This window comes from Hylobates moloch, unplaced genomic scaffold, assembly GCF_009828535.3.
Source record: "Hylobates moloch isolate HMO894 unplaced genomic scaffold, HMol_V3 SCAFFOLD_22, whole genome shotgun sequence".
Classification (NCBI taxonomy): domain Eukaryota; kingdom Metazoa; phylum Chordata; class Mammalia; order Primates; family Hylobatidae; genus Hylobates; species Hylobates moloch.
The window spans coordinates 26738171-26757186 of NW_026652297.1; the positions used below are offsets into that span (position 1 = coordinate 26738171).

At 42.3% G+C, this 19016-nt stretch overlaps 1 protein-coding gene across 3 annotated transcripts in view; it reads left to right on the forward strand.

Annotated features, from left to right (window-relative positions):
• The first annotated feature begins 4514 nt into the window (after nucleotides 1-4514).
• Nucleotides 4515-19016, forward strand: part of XPO7 (exportin 7) — an 86671-nt gene continuing 72169 nt past the window's right edge. For 2 of the 3 annotated variants that reach the window (XM_032143977.2, XM_032143980.2), the window contains exon 1: nucleotides 4515-4641. In XM_032143977.2, coding sequence (XP_031999868.1) covers nucleotides 4624-4641 — 18 coding nt within the window. In that variant the 5' untranslated portion in view covers nucleotides 4515-4623. The remainder of the gene's footprint in view (nucleotides 4642-19016) is intronic. The other variant, XM_058433590.1, reaches the window with a different exon arrangement.

The following is a 19016-nucleotide window of genomic DNA, read 5'->3' on the forward strand; positions in this document are numbered from 1 at the left end:
GTTGATCCAAAGCTCAAGGGAGAACCAAGCACACTGTTTTGGGAAAAGCACACCTTGGGAAGTGGTTAGGGGTATGAAAATGGGATGTGACCTAATCTTCCTCTTTAGTCCCTAAGGAGAGTCAACTCTGTCTGGGAGCTGCATGGTCTTTGGCGCAGGGAGTGAGGAGGGCTTTATGGCCATCTTGGGGGCTGCCAGAGCAGTGCTTTCCAAACTGTAACATGTAGATCTTGTTCAAAGTAGATTCCAATAAAGTAGGTCTGGAATGAGCTCTGAGATGCTGCCGGTGGCGGGTGGGCCAAACCACACTGAGTAGCAAGGTGACAGAGGATGTCCCCTGCTACCGATTGCCTTCCCTGAAGGCAAAATGGACACGTTCCACTCAGAACCACAGGGGGGCACCCGAGTTTACCAGATTACTTGAAAGTTGTTTAAACCCGGAGGCCTGAACCCCAGGCAATCCAGACACTCCCTTGTCATCCCTTGCTTATGGAAGCTGGAGGAGTTCTCCGGTAGCCGTTGTCTGCAGAAGATAGGGCGGCAGAGTATATACCAAGAGCAACACCCTTACAGTCCTTCTAGGCCCCTTCAACTGTCCCTAGCAGGATCTGTGGCGACCCTGATGTAGAAGCACTAACCCCAGTACCTTCTGCCTAGCCATGGGGAAACCCTGTAAACAGGAGCCCAGAGACATTGCTCCAAGACACAGCAGAAGCACAGAGAATGAGAGGCCCTTATGGTCTGCAGGCACCAATGATGTGTAGAAAAAGCATTGTAAAAGAGTTGAGGGTGCCTCTTGGTTTCTCTTTGTTTTTATGGGAAAGGAAGAGGCACTCCAAACCCCACCTGTGGCTCGTTCTAAGCCACTGGGATCCTGTCCTTTACAATGGTTTCTCTCAGCAGGAGGCAGGAACCACAGCTCTAAGAACTTTTCGTTACTATTCTGCTGCAGTGATTAGCAACCCAATCCTAACATAAGAGGGCTGGGACCTTGTCTTTGGGGCAACAAAGTAAGGAGCAGAGGAGACTGTGTCTAACTCCTTGGGCAGGCTTGGGGATTAGGTATCCCTCAAATGATGTGCAGCTAGGGAAGCTAGCTAAGGGGTAACTCTGGGCCCACAACAGGTAAGTACCTATAGGATAGGCAGAGAACTGACGTGGACCTGAGACAGGTGAAGGACTGAACGAAAGAATTAGTGAGCGTGTATTCTGAAGGATCCCATCCCTGCCCCTTCCACCCGCAGTGGTCCCTGACTGTGGGGTGTGGGAGGGGGACAATGCCAGTCTCTTGAGCTTTATTTGTAGCCCCCCACCTTTTCTCCATTAAGTCTATCACTTTTCTCAGTACTAAGGAAAGAGAGAACCCAGTTCTAGAAACCCGCTGAGGAAGGGCCTATAACATAACATAACATAACATGTTACCTAAAAGTGACATAATATTTAGAATGCTTTATGTCTTCATATGACACCCACATGCATAGAATGAGACGTAAAGAAGTTAATACATTCAACAGTTTTTTAAATTTATTTTTATTTATTTTTTGAGATGGAATCTTACTTGGTTGTTCAGGCTGGAATGCAGTGGCACGATCTTGGCTCACTGCAACCTCCACCTCCTGGGTTCCAGCCATTGTCCTGCCTCAGCCTCCTGAGTAGCTGGGATTACAGGCACGCACCACCATGCCTGGCTAATTTTTTTTATTTTTAGTAGAGACAGGGTTTCACCATGTTGGCCAGGCTGCTTTCAAACTCCTGACCTCAAGTGATCCACGCCCCTCAGCCTCCCAAAGTGCTGGGATTAAAGGCGTGAGCCACCATGCCCGGCCTCAACAATTATTTATTGAGCATCTACTCTGTGCAGAGGTACTAGGGATACAACATAGACAGAATCCTTGTTTATACTATGTCTGCTTCTAGTTGGAGGGACTGATAATGAAAGAGTAATAATATGTAGTTTTGGACAGTGATCAATGCTGTGATAGTGATAGGCACAGGGGACAACTTTCAAGAGGGTGGTGAAAAAAGCCTCTCTGAGGAGGTGAGAAGTGAACTGAATAGTCCATGAGGAGAGTGAGCCAGCCATTTCAAGATCTGAAGGGAAACCAATCCAGGCAGAAGTTACTGCAAGTACAAAGGCCCTGAGGCAGGAGACCCTGGCTTTGCAGAACTGCAAGGCCAGAATGACCACAGAGCATTGAGCCAGAGGGGTCATGGTAGAGTGAGGTCAGCTCATACGACCTCTTGAGCCACAGCAAAGATTCGAATTCTAAATGCAACATGAGGCCAGTTAAGGATTTTAAGTAGGAGTGTAAATTATCTGAATTATGATTTTAAAGGAATGTTCTGGCCAGGCGCAGTGGCTCATGCCTGTAATCCCAGCACTTTGGGAGGCAGAGGTGAGCGGATAACCTGAGATCAGCAGTTCCAGACTAGCTTGGCCAACATGGTGAAACCCTGTCTCTACTAAAAATCCAAAAATTAGCCAGGTATGGTGGTGGGCGCATGTAATCTCAGCTACTTGGGAGGCTGAGGCAGGAGAATCGCTTGAACCAGGGAGGAGGAGGTTGCAGTGAGCAGAGATGGCACCATTGCACTCCAGCCTGGGTGACAGAGCAAGACTCTGTCTCAAAAAAAAAAATAAATAAATAAAATAATGTTCTGCTGCCAGCTATATGGAAAATGGGTTATCAAGGGGGAAGACAGAAAGCAGGGAAACTAATTAGGAATCTATTACCAGAGCACAGGAGAAATGTAATGGTGGCTTGGCCCAAGGTGTTAACAGTGGAGATGGATGGAGAAGTGGTCATATTGGGTATATATTAGATATAGATTCAACAGGACTTGCAGATGACTTGCATGTTGGGGACTGATAAGACTTGAAGAATCAACTCCTGAGTGTTTATTAGGAGCAACTGGATGAATGGTGGTACCATTTACTGAGAAAGGGAAGACACAGGGAGAAACACGGGGAGGTTGGGGTGCGGGGGTGGGGGAAAGGAGGGTGTACAGAAATTTGGGCCTGGCCCACTGTGAAACTGTTACCTTTATTCAGTGCAGTAGGGAATCCAAAGAATTTCCACTGCAATTGTGACTCTGAGAATATTTCATTGCCCGATGCCAGGTTCAGAAAGCCACTGACCCCACCACCCTGCCTCTTTATACTCTTGGAGCTAATGATTGGACGCTGGGAGGTTTTGGGGAAAAACACAAACCCAACATCTCAAAAGGTCTATGCTTGCTAGAAGTTAACAGTCAAAAGCTCTGCCACTTAAATCTTCTGCCTCTTAAATCTTCTCTGAGTCAGCCTAATTGGCAGAGCCTAATTTGCATACAGAACCCTAGCTGCAAGGAAGTTTGGGTAATGTAGTTTCCAGGTGCCCTACCTCTGCAAACCAGGAAGACCGACCAGGAGGACGGAAGTCGAAATGAACGCTGAGCACCGGTCCACTACATCCACCAAGGGTGTGTAATTCACTACCACCATCATTTGCATATGATGGTAGCCCCCTGTAAATACAAACTTCAAACAATCAATGTTCTCAGAATCCAGCTATGATCTAATCTGGGGGCCTTAAAAGGAAGCCACAGTGGAATCCAATGGAAAACAGGAACCGGCATTATCTAACAAATAATTCCTAGTGAGGAAGACCGGAGTTGGCCTCAGCATGCAGGGGCTGACCTTATCTAAGCCAGAGAGATGGCTTTCCCACTCATACCTCCACAAGACCGAGCTTAGGGGTCCTAACTACCAGTCCCGCTGCCTCCTCCAGCATCTGACCCTCTCGGGAGGCAGTCTTGAGTACTGGCAACGATGACAATGTCTTTGGGAAGCCAGAACTGTGCCTTCGTATGTTTTAATCATCACCACCATTTGGTGGTTATTTCCATGAATGTTTATCAAGGACGAAAGTACAGAAATGAAAAACACGAGATCAACCACCGGGGTTGCTGGTGAAATCCAGACCAGAGAGCGATGGCCCTGGTCCAGAAAGCTAGACAGACACAAGCACAGAATCGGCCCCCGTCGAGAAGAGGGCATTGGAAAGTAAGGAATCTCGCAGGCAGCCTAGGTGGGGTGTGGGGGTCACCGTAGCTGCACGGTGGGGTGGGGGTGGGAGACGTCCAGGGGTGAGTCAAGGGGGAAGACGGTTGGGAAGAGAGGAAGCCACTGGGTGCAGGGGTCCCGGGGCGGCGACAGATCTCGGCCCCCATCCAGGAGCCCTCACCACGCAGACGAGCAGAAGGCAGCGCCAACTCCCACTCCAGCGCCCGCCCGCCAGAGCGAGCGCGGTCCCTTTAAAAACCATGTAAACAAAGCTTTGTTCCCCCAGCCGCCCCTCCTTCCCGCTCCCCCGGCCCGCTCCTTCCTCCCATCCGGCGTCTCCGGGCCGCTGACGTTGCCCGCGCCTTTACGCCGTCCCAGCGGTGCTGCGCATTCTCCAACCACGGCCCGGGCCGCCAGGGCCTGCGCAGCTGAGCGGCGCTACGCCACGAGCGTAGCGCGACGAGCCCCCAGTGCGCAGGCGCAGCGGCGACGGCGTCGGCGGCGGCGGCGGCAGCGGCCCCGGCCGAGGTGCGCGCTGGGGGGGAGGGGGGGCCGGAGAGGAGCATGAATGGAGCAAAATGGCGGATCATGTGCAGGTGAGAGGAGCCGCGGGGGGGAGGGGGCGACCACGGAGAGCGGCGAGTGGAGTGGGGGTCGCACACGGCCCACAGGCGCCAGCCGGCTCGGGACTCGCCAGGCCCGCGCCGTCGCCACTCGGGGCTCTGGAGCCGCCGCCCGTCCCGGAGCCCCGGGGCCTTTCCCGCCTCCCGGGCCGGGGGCCTCCTCCGTCCCCTCCCACCCGGTCCCACGCCTCGCGCGCGGGGCTGCAGGGGCAGGAACGGGCGTCCCGGCGTGCGCAGCCCACAACGCTCGTCAGTCACTGTCTTCGTGCCCGGGGGAGGCCTCCGTCAAGTCCTCGGGCCCCCCTGCCCGCCCCACGGTGAAGCGAGGGGGACCCCCTTGCTGACTTTACTGAGGGGGACGCCCCCATGATGCCCGCCATGCCTTAGCAGATAACAAAAAGGAAACCTCGCGCTGATAAACCTCGCTCTCCGGAGTCTTTCCCGCCGCCTTCCTCTCACGCCCCGGAATACGAGAGACCCCCCAGCAACCCCGGCCTCCTTCCCCGTCCCACGGATGCTCCCTTCACTCCGAGACTCCAAATCGCACAGCCCGGAGGGCCGAGCTCCCCGGTCCACCAAAATGGGTGCTCAGGCCTCGGCCCGCCTCCCCTCGCGTACCCCTAGCCACAGTGAAGGAGTTGAGCGCCCACACCTCCTATGAAACACGGGGTGGAGGGGGGTGTGTCTGAAATGAGAGATGGCAGGGTTGGGTGCAGACGTTGCTCGGGAGGGTCTTGATCCGGCTCAAGAGCTGCCCTGAGCGTGCTGTGGGGCCAGGCCACTCTTCTCAAAGACAGGCACAGGCCCTAGAAAGGGATAACCCATACCAAACCCAGTAGCAGCTGGAGGACTGCAAGGTTTAATTTCTTGCAAACTAGATAAAGTTTTTCCTGTCTGTGCCTGAGATCTGATATTTTTATGACAGTTATTGATGCACCTCCATTGTGGGGAACCTTCCAGTTTTCTAGGTAACCAACTGCACGGGTTTTGTGTTGTGGGAAGGAAAGATTAGAGGGCAAGAAGTGTCGCCTTTATACTCTGTGGCATCATTCCTCAAGTAAAAAGAATGATCTCATTCTTAATACGTCTACAAGAATCTGGAGTGGTGTGACTTCTACCCCTTTCTTTGGAGAGAAGGGACTAAATAAAAGACTTAATTTTCAGGCCAGAGATCAGTAAAGTAGATCTTCGGAGTGTACGGGACAAGTTGTCAGGATAGAATTATAGCAAGAAACATAATCACAGATGGAAAACCACGGGATTTGTGTTTCAAAGCCAGTACCTTGGCTTAATTCAGAAGTGGCAGTAAAAGTTAATACAAGGAGATGATAATAATAGTGTAGCACCTTGAGTTTTATAGCAGCCATTTCTAAGAAGCGTGGAAGATTTTATGTGATTTTTAAAAATTCTTGCATCTTACAAGACTCAGTAGGCAGGAATTACTTCTGTCGTTTAAAGGAACAAAAACCAAAGCACAAGAATGATAATGAGATTTGGTTAGGGTAAGTCTAAGTGTCCCAAAGTCTTTGGAGTTTGGGTCCAGTGAACTTCCTTACTGGGGGGTGGGGGGATGTTTATGAGCATTCTAGAACAGGCTTTGAATAGATAGCCTTTATGAACCATGCTTCGGAATGCAGAGGGAGTCAGTACTTTTATGAACATACATCGTGCTATTTGCTGTTTCCCTTAAAGAAATATCTCTTAATGTGATCTCCCACATTTTCGAAGCAAAAAGGTTGTCATTCCTGTGAAAGTCAGGATGCATCAAAGCAATCTTCACAGCATTTGTCGCTCCAAGGAAGGTCTGTCTTATTTTTAGTAAGATGTTGTTCTCCCACTCACCACTCAAAAATCTACGGAAGTAAGAATTTATTAACTTTTCAAAACAAAGGGGAGCATGTTGGTCAGTGTTTTATTGGTACCTTTTATTTACTTTTAAGACCTGCAATCTGTTGGTCTAAATTAGTGCTTAGTGGTCTTCACATCAACGGAGTAAGTTTGTGAGTGAATTTTTTTCTCTTTAGAGAGAATGGGACATACTGCTTTTCTTTGTTAGACCACTAAGTGTTAATAGTATTGGGCACTCACAGATGTTAAGGTGGTACTTTATTGTGGCAGAAAACCTTCCTATGAAAAAGATACACCCTTCCCTAGGTAGAATGAGTAAGTAAAGGATTCATTAAAGACCAGTCTGCAATGCATTGAGGGGAGGGTGGCAGGGGTATTTTTCTCATAACACTGATCAAACGTGAAGTTTATAAAGGTGTCTGTTACAGATTCATGACTGGTTATTGGAGAGTTGCATTTGTAGAACTAAATAGTCGAGTCATTATGTTATCTAGTGCTTTCCTGAACCACCAGGGTGAGCAGTCTTTTCATAATTGAGGCTGAGTGTCATATGATTCTCGGGTTCTCTCAGGCTGATGTCTTGGATATCTCTCTTCTAAGGATATGTGTTTTTTGGAAGATTTTAAGTGCTATAAAACTGTAGTAATGGGAAAATTATAATATTTGGTTTGCCCTTTAGCTCTGTTGATGTTACAGGCAAGTGTCTGTAGAAGAGTGCCCTTAAACAGCTCCTTGATGTGATGGGTTTCTTACTCTTGGTCTTAGATAACCTTATCTAACTTTCACCCTGAAGACAGGGTGGTTACAAAGCTTTGCCTGGGAGAAAAAAATCAAACTTACTTGTGTTTTTTTGTTTAATTATGTTTAGTTGCCCTTCCTTTCATGTTTTTTTAAACATATCTAAAGCTGGCAAGTTATTGCAAAGAGATGAAGACAACGCTCAGTGAACAGTGGTGATGAAAAAGATTAAGAAGGATCAGATGTTAGTTTTAATACTGCTAGCTGGTGTTCAGGAGCCCGAGAGGAAAAGGAAAGAATATGATTTATATATCGAATATGCTATTTAATATGAATTACATTAACTTTACTATAAATAATGGAAATGAAGACTGATTCCAGGATTTTGTTGGAATTACTACGTTGTTGTGCTGGGTCTTATCTTATTATTTACTGGGCTCTGCATTATGACTATACTAGGAGAATGTACTATTTGCAAAGTAGTCATAGTTTGTTTTAAATTCCAGGCACAGTAATTAAATATTGACTGCCAGTGTAACTCTAGGGAGTTGTGAAGAATCATTACAACTTGTCAGGTTAAATTTTAGCAGGGTGCAAAAATTCGGCCTGATTCTAGCAAAAGTGATGGTTGTTTTTTCAGCTTTTAACAATACGGAAGGAAGTGATAAGTACTATGGGTAGTCCATTTTGAAAAGGGAATTCCATACAACTTTTGAGAATTTTAAATGGAAGAAACATAACTTTTCTAACTTTTTTCCAGTTCGACTAATACCAGAACGCTTAGTGTGTGCAAGGCCCTTTCTGTACTGGGCACTGCAGAGGATTCAGAATGAGAAACACTGGAGCCAGGCTGCTGAAATGTCCAATTCTGATGCTCTTTTGGCAGGCTTCAGGAGCACACACATAGATACAAGAAAGAATACATTGATTTCAAAACATGCTACATCTGTGTTGGGTGATAAGCAATAACTATACCCCATCACCCACTCCCACCCTGATTATACCTCTTTCGTGGGTTTATACAAATAATATGTGTGTATTTTATTTCATTATTTTACTCCTATTCAACACTACACTGGAAATGTCTGTATTTAAAACATACATATATATATGTATTTATATCTATATATGTGTATATATATGTATATATATATGTATTTATATATATATATATATTTACTTGATTACTCTGACTTTAGTATATTTCCTGAGAAGCTTTGAGAAAAATTAAGGGATGTATATACACGTGTAGGATCATTCAAACACTTAACACAGAAAAAACAAAATACAGTACAGTGATGGGAGAATCTAATTTAGATGAAGGTATAGAAAGAAGTATCAGGAAGATCCCTGTTCTATATCTTACAGAGAAATTAGCTTCCATTTGACCCAGAAATTGATGTTCATAACCACCAGCTGTATTTTCTTTTTTCTTGGTTGGGTTTTGAAAGAATATTGTACCACAGCCTTTCGAGGTGGGCAAGTTGCCAGTTTAAACCAATAAGCTAATGTCTCTCTGTAGGTATAGCTACTGAGGCTACTTTGCCCACTTCAATATGTGCAAGGAAGATAGTGTTTTGAAACTGCATCTTTTTTTTTTTAAACACCTAACATTATCTCACATTTTCTCAGGGTTAGGAATCTGGGAGTGGCTTAACTAGATGGTTTTGGTTCAGGGTCTCATTTCCAGTCAAACTCTCAGCTGGGGCTCCAGGCTGCAGTCTGTATCCCTGACTTGAGGATAGAGAATTTTCTTTAGGTTTATGCACAGTGGGCCTGGTCAGTCCTCAGTTCCTCACTGGCTGTTGTCCAGAGGCTGCAGTTCTTTACCAATGGGCCTCTCCTAGTGCATCATTTTTAAGGACTTCATTAAATTCTGTAATGATATATGCTGTGTATAAGTGACCCATCTTTGTTATTTTTTTCAAAAACTTTTTATTGAAATATATACCTGCAGACAGGTACAGAAATCATATGTGTTCAGCTTGATGAATTTTCACAAAATGAATACTCCTTCCTAACCAGCACCCAAATCAAGTCAGTATTATCTGTGCCCCAGAAGTCCCCTGATACCGTCTCAACAGCTACCCGTAGCCCCCCACCCTACCCTACCCCAGTAACTACTATCCTGTCATTTTATTTTTAAATCTGCTTTTCGAACTCAAGCTGAGTAACTTGAGAGTTTTAGCTTCAAAGCCAGGGGGAGAAGCAGTACAGAGCAGTGATTATACAGCTTTGGGGGGATTTATTTCAGAATGTGATGGAAGCTGTTACTGCTCTCTGGTGGGGGTGGGGAGAGCGTGCCTACACAAAATTTTACCTACAATTTTAGGCGATTCAGGAACCTTGTTAACTAGAGTTTAAAGATAGGTTTCTTTTTAGATGAAAATGCTCACAACATTTTATTGAGAAACTGACTTACAAGTATTTCTCTTCTGACTTACTTGCAAAGCAAGTTCAGGACCATGATAAATGTTCCTGGACAGCTACATGCAAGCTGAATTTTTAAATACTGAATTAAATTCTTGAGGATGATGAATGGTGACCAGTTAAGCATCTACTAATATCCCATTTTTATTACTGTGCAGACACACAGACGGAAATACAAGATGTGATATTCGACTTTCAGGGCCTTACATTGAATTGAGCATCACAACAAGCCTGGTCATTGAGTTGTGAATTTGTAGTGAGACTGATTTTGTCAACATGTCCCTGAATGGGGGACAGTCACTACGCCGTTATCTTTTTCCCCCATTCCAATACATCTCTGGAATACATTCATTCCTAACGTTTATAGTGACTCATTACTAGGAAATTCTCAGTGGAATGGGATTGGTACCCAGGAGGCATATCAAAATCTTGGGGGAGGGAGACATTCGTAAAAACCTAGATCCTAAGTATTTCTGATATTTGCTTCAATGGCTGTTCACCCCTTCGCACATGTGTGCATGCACGCAAGGACACACACATGCTCCTACTGCCATAAAATGGGAAGGATGTATTTAAGAGAAGGCAGAATTGGAAACTTCATGCTAGCATTAATGATCTCATTTAGTGCTCACCGCAGCAATGTAACATCGGTATAGAGATAATAGTAATAGAATTTTCCTTGAAATAAGCTGATTAAAAAACCTGGTATCCCTGGAAGACTGGAGAACTCGCTGTTGGAAGATTTAGGTGATATTCATGGTGGTGGTTATTGTAAGACTTACTGGGGTGTGACTTGGTTGGTCATAGGGAAAGGGGGATACCAGTATTAACTGAGTGTCTGTTATATGCCAGGCACCATGCTAAACCTTTTATAGTGTTACGCCATTTAATTGGGAAACTCGTTTGGTCTCTGATCCTGGATTAAGTGATCTGTGAAGTCCCTTGTACTTCAAGCATTCTGGATGGGATTTCCAGTTGTCATCCTTATATTCTCTCCCCAATATACCACCGTGTTCTCAATTCATCTGTACATGTTTGTAAAATTTCTTAATACATTTTTGCTCAAACTAACATTTCCATTTTATCTATCTTAAATATATCTTCCTCTTCTTTACGCTCAATTTCTTAAACTCCCAGAGTTTTTTTCTGTAAGATCTAGTCATCTGTAGCACTTCTCACAAGTTGAGCTCTCTTATGCCCCAAACAGTAACGGAAGAGGTCTCTTAGTTGGACAATAAGCAGTGAAAGATATTTCTTATGGGACAAGAAATTAACATTATTAGTCAAATGTTGTTGCCGGTAGGCTGAGAAATGATTCTCACTTAAAAGCCCCTGGGTTTTAAACCTCTCTTAGAAAAACATTAGTTAGATGAAAAAACAAAATCAAAATATTTTCCTCTGGAAAAAAAGATTCCTCTGAAAACAAGCAGATTATTAAAATATCCCTTGTACTACTTCAGGAAATTGTAATCTTATAGTTGTGGTGGCCTTTTAGCTTTTAAATGTATGAACTTGTGTTGGACACATGCTGATCTCATTGGTACTTCACATGATAAGAAATTATGATATTTACAGTGTGCAGTCTCAGAAAGAATTGAGAGTTTTGCTAGACATTTGCCCTAAAGTTTGAGTCAATTTACAGTTTAAAGGGGTGTATTTAAGGCTAGAAAAGGGAAATTAAGGGTTTTCTTAGGATTTTTTCCAATTCTATTTAGAATTGTTTGCAAAGTTTTGAAAGCATATGTCATGAGTTTGGCAAAAATTATTTCAAAGCTTGTTTTTTTTTTAACCTCATTCACCTCCACTAACTCCTGAACTTCAGTGCTTTATTTCTGTCTTCCAAAAAGATGTTGTCTAAAATTAGTCATGAAATTTAACTTTAAGAACTTGTTACATACAGTTTGCTCTGAAAAAGATCTGGGAAACCCGATGTATATTTCACATATCTATACATCTATACTCAGTTGAAAAAAAAATCTAAATTTTGCCCAATATATAGCCACAAATTATTTAGAATATAATGTTTTGTGTTAGTAGGTGATATTTTTATCTTCAGCTTGTCATTGACCCATCTAAGGATCCCTGCGAGGTCTTATCAAAAACTAGCCTGGGGCATACCCAAGAATTTTAAAGATTAAATAAAACTTACTGGAAAATGTGACCTTGTTTTCCTTAGTCTTAATATTTTGAACTGATAATGTTCTAGAACTGAGCAACTTTCTTCAGGCCTTCATAAAACCAATATTAAATTGTTTTTAGGCGAATTGAACCTGAGCAACACTGAGTATTTAAGGATAAGCCAGGCAGGGGCACACATGCTTGTAGTCCCAGCTACTGGGGAGGCTAAGCTGGGAGGATCACTTGGGTACAGGAGTTCAAGTCCAGGCTGGGTAACATAGCAAGACCCCAAATCTTAAAAAAATAAAATAAAATAAAATTCAAATAAAATAAAGACATTATCCCACAGGTGTTACAAATGAAAATTTGTTGTAATGTAAAGGATTATTTACTAGTTCTTGGAATGCTACAGTTAGCCACACTCCAAACAGGGAGAGCAGAATGTTGTGAGCAAGAAGTTTTAATTTCACAGAATTCCTAAAACCTGTCCATTCAGAGCTGTTTGGTTTAGGTTACTATTAATATACCGTAGAGGTTCCCAGAGGCACATTTCCTATCAACATTGATAGGGTGGGACTTAAAAACCAACATTGACTTCGATTTTCGTGGGGATCCTCCGTCTCGGCCTCGAAATCTGGATTACAGGCTGACCACCATGCCGGTGACCCAATTAATGTAAACAGCACTCACGAAAGTGGATATTTGGTTCATAGAGATTACTGTTGTGTAAATCTGTTGCCAGTGGAATAAAATCTTTCCTTTTTACTCAAGTTTTATGCGTACAGTAAACTGCATCCATTTAAAGTGCACAAATTGACAGATACATACACCTGTGACTCTGGGATCAAAATATGGAACATTTCCTTTTTGCAGTCTGTCCCTCCCTCAGGTCTCAGCCCCACACAACCGTGTTCTGCTTTCTGTCACTATAAATTAGTTTGCATTTTCTGGAATTTTATATAATGGACTTACTGTATACTCTTGTTTTCTGACTTCTTTCAGTCAGCACAGTGACTCTGAGATTCATTCTCATTGTTGCATAATAGGAGTGCTTGGTTACTTTTCATTGTTGACAAGTATTCCATTGTATGAATATATCACATTGGATGTATCCATTCACTCTTTGGGAGACATTCAGGTTGTTCCCAGTTTTTAGTCATTGTGAATAAAGGCGCTGTGAATATTCATTTACCAGTCTCTGTATGGATGTATATTTTTATTTCTCTTGATTACCTGGGAGTAGAATGGCTGAGTCTTACTGTGTATGTTTACATTTTTAAAGAAACTGTCAATTTTCCAAAGTGACTGTACCTCGAGTTATTTCATAACTTCACCAACATTTAGTATTGTCATTCTTTTGCCATTCTAGTAGGATCTTGTGTTTTTAGTTTGTACTTCTTTGATGACTAACATGTTGAGCATCTCTTCATGTGCTTACTGACATTTGTATATCTCAGGCTTGCAAACCGGGCTGGTGTTTTGGTCTGACAGCCTGTTTTTGTATGGCCTGCACCCTGAGAATAGCTTTTACATTTTAAATGGTTGAAAACATCTAAAAGAATAATACTCCATGTTGCATGATAATTATATGAAATTCTGATTTCATTGTTGATAAATAAGGTTTATTGGAACATGCATTCATCTGTGTATCCCCTATGGCTATTTTTGTACCACAGTGGCAGGGTTGAATAGTCTTGACAGACATTTTGGCCTAAAATATTTACTTTCTGGCCCTTTAGAGAAAACATTTGCAGACTCCTTGTAGATCTTCTTTGGTGATGTGCCCCTTCAAATCTATTGCCTGACTTTTGGGTGGAGGAGGTACCAGCCCAGTATGTTTCTAACCCAAGCCCAGTTTGACAGGAACTGCATCAAGTTCTTCAGTCGTGCCAACCACATTTCAAGTGCTCAGTAGCCACATGAGGCTAGTGGCTACCATATTGCATAGTGCAGATATGAAATATTTCCACTATCACGGAAATTTCTATTGGACAGTGCTACTCTCGAATAAACTTGCCACTGAACCAAAGGGATTAGAAGCAAAGTGGAACATAGCTTTCCTGGATGTCCGTAAAAATAAGCTAGATCCTCGTCCTCTCAGATGTGTGCGAATGCAAATGGATATATTTTGTTATCCATGTATGTCCTGTTCTCTTGGCCAAGTGATGAGGGGAAGCAGTTAACTCATAAAAGAAATTCAGAATTTTACTGACAGGAAATAGTGTTTTAGGGGGAAAAAAACAAGTGTTAATTTATTATCTCCCAAAGCGTTTTGCAAAGAACAAACCTTCTAAAATTCCCACATATTTATAACTATTTTACAGATTAGATGGAGAATATGGAGGGAGATATTAAACCATGAAATCACTTTTTCCTGGTGCTAAGTCCTGATATACTAGCAATCCTAGTTCTCTTCAGCTTCTAATTTTAAAATATTATTTATCATAAAGTTTTTCATAATAGCATGAGCTTTGAAAATAATTCAGAAATATTCTAAGTTGAAATGGCTAAGATAGCCTATTTCAAGATTGAATTTAAAGGATTTTTTTTTTTTTTTCCACTGTAAACTGTTTTGTGTGACTGCGCTAAGGGGCAGGCATAACTGACTCTAAAGAGTGAAGTGGAAGTCAGTAAATCTATGATTACATAGTCATTCTCTTTGACAAAAATATTATGTAATTATGAATTATTTTGTTCTTAACATAGAGATGTTTGTAAGTTTTTGGTGATTAATCACTCATGTCAATATCTCCCTAATCCATCCTAGAAATAAATGTTTTGCTGAAGTAGGAATCTAAATGCACCAGCTAACACTGAGAAAGTGGAGGAAATGTGTGATGAGTGGATGTTTTAGAGGCACCCAGAAGGATATGTTTTAAAACAACTTCTGCCATTTCTGGTTTCAAACATGGTTTTTGTCACATTCTCTAATTGACCAGATGTATTTTATGTGCACCCTAAATGTTCACCTATTTAACAGAATAGTATTGTTTAGAATGGTATTATCCTTCTGGTTATTTGGTGAGATACACACATCAGTAAACATTCCCTCATTTGGCTGGTATTGTTTGATCATGTACTGTGTGCCAGATTGTTAGGCAATGGAAATATAAATGTGAATAAAATACAGTGTCCTTTGCTCAAGGACCTGAATAGCTAGAAATGTATGCCAATAAGGGTTATAGAGTGAGATCAGTGATAGGACACGTCTATGCATGGAACATAAGACCCAAGGGTCAGTCCTCCCTTGGAGATCCAGGAAAGCCTTCTTAAAGTGGTGAATAATTAAGCCAGATCTGAAAAGGCCTGGTGTCCTCCAGACTGATAAGAGCACACCAAGCAGAGTACCATAGATAAAGCTATATATATGTTCACTTAACATTCCAGGAAAGCAAATATGGCTTCTGTGGAGGAAATCAATGTAATGATAGGAAGAGACCAGAACATGGAAGTGCCTGTTGTAGCATAATAATTGTACCATAGGTGTGTAGTTGAAGGTTTTTCAGTAGAGTGACAGAGTAATTACTGCAACAATGGTATAGGAAGTTGATTGTTTATCTGTTACCAAGTTGAATTAGAACTCACATTTTTTTCATAGTGAAATTCCATTTCAATAGCCTTTAGATGCTGTAAATATCTCAGATGTCAGCTACTTTGTTGCCCAAGCTGGAGTGCAGTGGTGCGATCCCTGATCTCAGCTCACTGCAACCTCTGCCTTCTGGGTTCAAGCAGTTCTCCCACTTCAGCCTCCCAAATAAGGCTGGGACTACACCACCATGCCCAGCTAATTGTTGTATGTTTTGGTAGAGATAGGGTTTCATCATGTTGGCCAGGCTGGTCTTGAACTCCTGACCCCAAGTGATCTGCCCACCTCTGCTTCCCAAAGTGCTGGGATTACAGCCATGAGCCACTGTGCCCACCCCATGCCTATCTTACTTCTCTCTCTCTCTCTCTTTTTTTTTTTTTTTTTTGTAGACAGAGTCTTGCTCTGTTGACCAGGCTGGAGTGCAGTGGCACAATCTCGGCTCACTGCAACCTCCGCCTCCCAGGTTCAAGTGATTCTCCTGCTTCAGCCTCCCAAGTAGCGGGACTACAAGCACCTGCCACCACGCCCAAGTTAATTTTTGTATTTTTAGTAGCGGTGGGGTGTCACCATCTTGGTCAGGCTGGTCTCGAACTCTTGACCTCGGCCTCCCAAATTGCTGGGATTACAGGCATGAGCCACCGCACCTGGCCCATGCCTACCTTATTTCTTATTAACTTATATCAACCGCAAGACTTGAGTGAAACTCTGATATTTTATTCTATTTTGTTTGCTGGAACAGCCTCAGATTCTGTTACCACTGACAAGAGTAAAATGTTTTTTACAACCAGCAATGAAATAGGCATGCATTTAATTTATTGGCATGCATTTAATGCAAGAAAGAAGAGGTCGTAGTCTCAGGAGTTTGAATGAATCATGAATTGTTGACTACTCTGGCCGCCAATACCCCTTAAAGGTTTCTATCAATTCTACCTTATCTACTCTTGGTCTGTTTTGTCTCTCCATCCCATGTTTTAACTGTTAGAAAACCAGATTCATTTTCTTTATCCTGTATCAACTGTTGTTTCAAGGGTATCTAGAAAAGACTTCTTTTTTAAAATCTTTTATTCTGTTAGAAGATTATTTAATTTATTTATTTTGAGATGAAGTCTTGCCCTTGTTGCCCAGGTTGGAGTGCAGTGGCGTGATCTTGGCCCATTGCAACCTCCACCTCCTGGGTTCAAGCGATTTTCCTGCCTCAGCCTCCTGAGTAGCTGAGATTACAAGCACCCACCACCACGCCCAGCTAATTCTTGTGTTTTTAGTAGAGACGGAGTTTCACCATGTTGGCCAGGCTGGTCTCGAACTCCTGACCTCAGGTGATCTGTACACCTCCCAAAGTGCTGAGATGGCAGGCCTGAGCCACCACGCCTGGCCAGAAGTTTCTTTTAAATATGCTGTTTGCCTGGTCTTCCTTATTTGCTGACTTGATTAATAAAAATCATTTTCTATAGATCATACAGCAGTGTAAACTTGAAAAGCAAATTGATATTTTACAAAACTGTTCAGGGAAAAATGATTTAGAATTCCAGAGAATGAGAAAACTAGCAATGTGTGGGGCATGTATGTCAAAACTTCTTAAGAAACATTTACTTAATATTCTTTTTGACTTTTTTTTTTGTCAGAGAGTAAATATGAAACCCTGAATTCTTTGCTTCTGTGAATCAAAGTAAAGGGTTCCAGGATTAAGTATTGTGATTGCTTTTATCTTTCTTCCCTTTAATGCTCTGTTTCGAGTTTCTTATGCTTCTTTCTTGCCGAATCTTCTAAAGGAGTACACGTGGTGTTTTGGGTTTTCTCATGGGAAAAGAGATAAGGAGGGCCGAAAAGCTTTCTTTTGAATTTTTATGCCAGTTAAAACTCTGTCTTCTTCCTTTATGCCTTTATTTCTTATCTCTTCTTTTATTATTTCTGACGTTTAAATGTTTATATAACAACTGGACCACAGGTCAGTAGGCCAGAGGGGATGCTAAATGTTAATACAATCTAGCGGCTAGTCATAAACTGTAGGCTATTCATTGTTTATACCTGTGATATAGAGGTGTATACATGAATAAATAACATACAAAATGGGAGTGTTCAAGGAAAGTTGGCTGTAATGTATATTTAATATTCACATTGACCTCTGTTAGAGAATCAAAGGTGTGTTTCTACGGGCAAGGAAATATTCATTGGCATGTGGTATACTGTAGTATTTTACTGCCAGGATTATAGGCATATATCACATTCTAAGGTTTTAGAACATAATGGAAATTTCCTTCTCCTTTTGCTGGAAATTTTTTTTTTTTTTTTTTTTTTTTTTTTGAGATGGAGTCTTGCTCTGTCGCCCAGGCTGGAGTACAGTAGCACAATCTCGGCTCACTGCAACCTCCACCTCCTGGGTTCAAGCGATTCTCCTGTCTCAGCCTCCCAAGTAGCTGGGACTACGGGCATGTGCCACCACACCCGGCTAATTTTTTCTCTTTTTAGTAGAGACGAGGTTTCACCATGTTAGCCAGGATGGTCTTGATCTCCTGACCTCATGATCTGCCCACCTCGGCCTCCCAAAGTGCTGGGATTACAGGCGTGAGCCACTGCGCCCAGCCCCTCCTTTTGCTGGATTTTACAGTGTGAGTGTTGTTACTGTTATTTAATAGATAATACAATACAGTTTGAAAATTTCTCTAATTTTAGGCCTCAAGGCTATATATATCATTAGTTTCCTGAGTACACGTACAAGTCTGTTTAACATTGAAATATTACCCTGACTCTTGTTTTTAAACAGAGACAGCATTATTCTATTAACACTGTAACATTTTTTATATTATATTTTATTTATATGGTGGGTCTATTAAGAAAACATTGTTAAACCAGTTAACATTTCTCTACCAGGTCTACCCCTTTTGTTTGCCCATAGCTGAATATTTGTAATGTTTCATTTGTGAATGCAGAAATTTTACTGTGTATCCATGGTATTCAGAATAATAACTGTTATCAGGTTAATGAAGTGATATTAGAATCACATCGTTTTTAAGCTAGAAAAAAATCTTAGAGTGTGATTATGCAGTAAAAAGAATTCATACACCCTTTTTTAGAGGGTAGCTAACCGTATATTGTTTGTTAGAGGTAATGTATGAATTTTAACTTTTCCAGCCATTAAAATCTTAATTTTGTTATGTTGTTAGCATAATGAAAGAAAATGTACAAGTAAACATGCTTAAGGTTTAAACGAGAAAATTTTTTTTAGTTGCATATTGTTACGGGCAAATACTGTGCTGCATACTAGAGATAAAGCAGAGAACAAAATAGGCATGTCCTTGCTTTCATAGTTCTTATAGATACTCAGTAAATTATACCAATAAATATATTTTTATAAATTGCAGTGAGTGCTGTGAAGAAAAGTGTTGTAATGAAATATTTTGGCCGGGCGTGGTGACTCATGCCTGTAATCCCAGCACTTGGGAGGCTGAGGCGGGCAGATCACCTGAGGTCGGGAGTTTGAGACCAGCCTGACCAACATGGAGAAACCCTGTCTCTACTAAAAATACAAAATTAGCCGGGCATGGTGGCACATGCCTGTAATCCCAGCTACTTGGGAGGCTGAGGCAGGAGAATCGCTTGAACCTGGGAGGTGGAGGTTACAGTGAGCTGA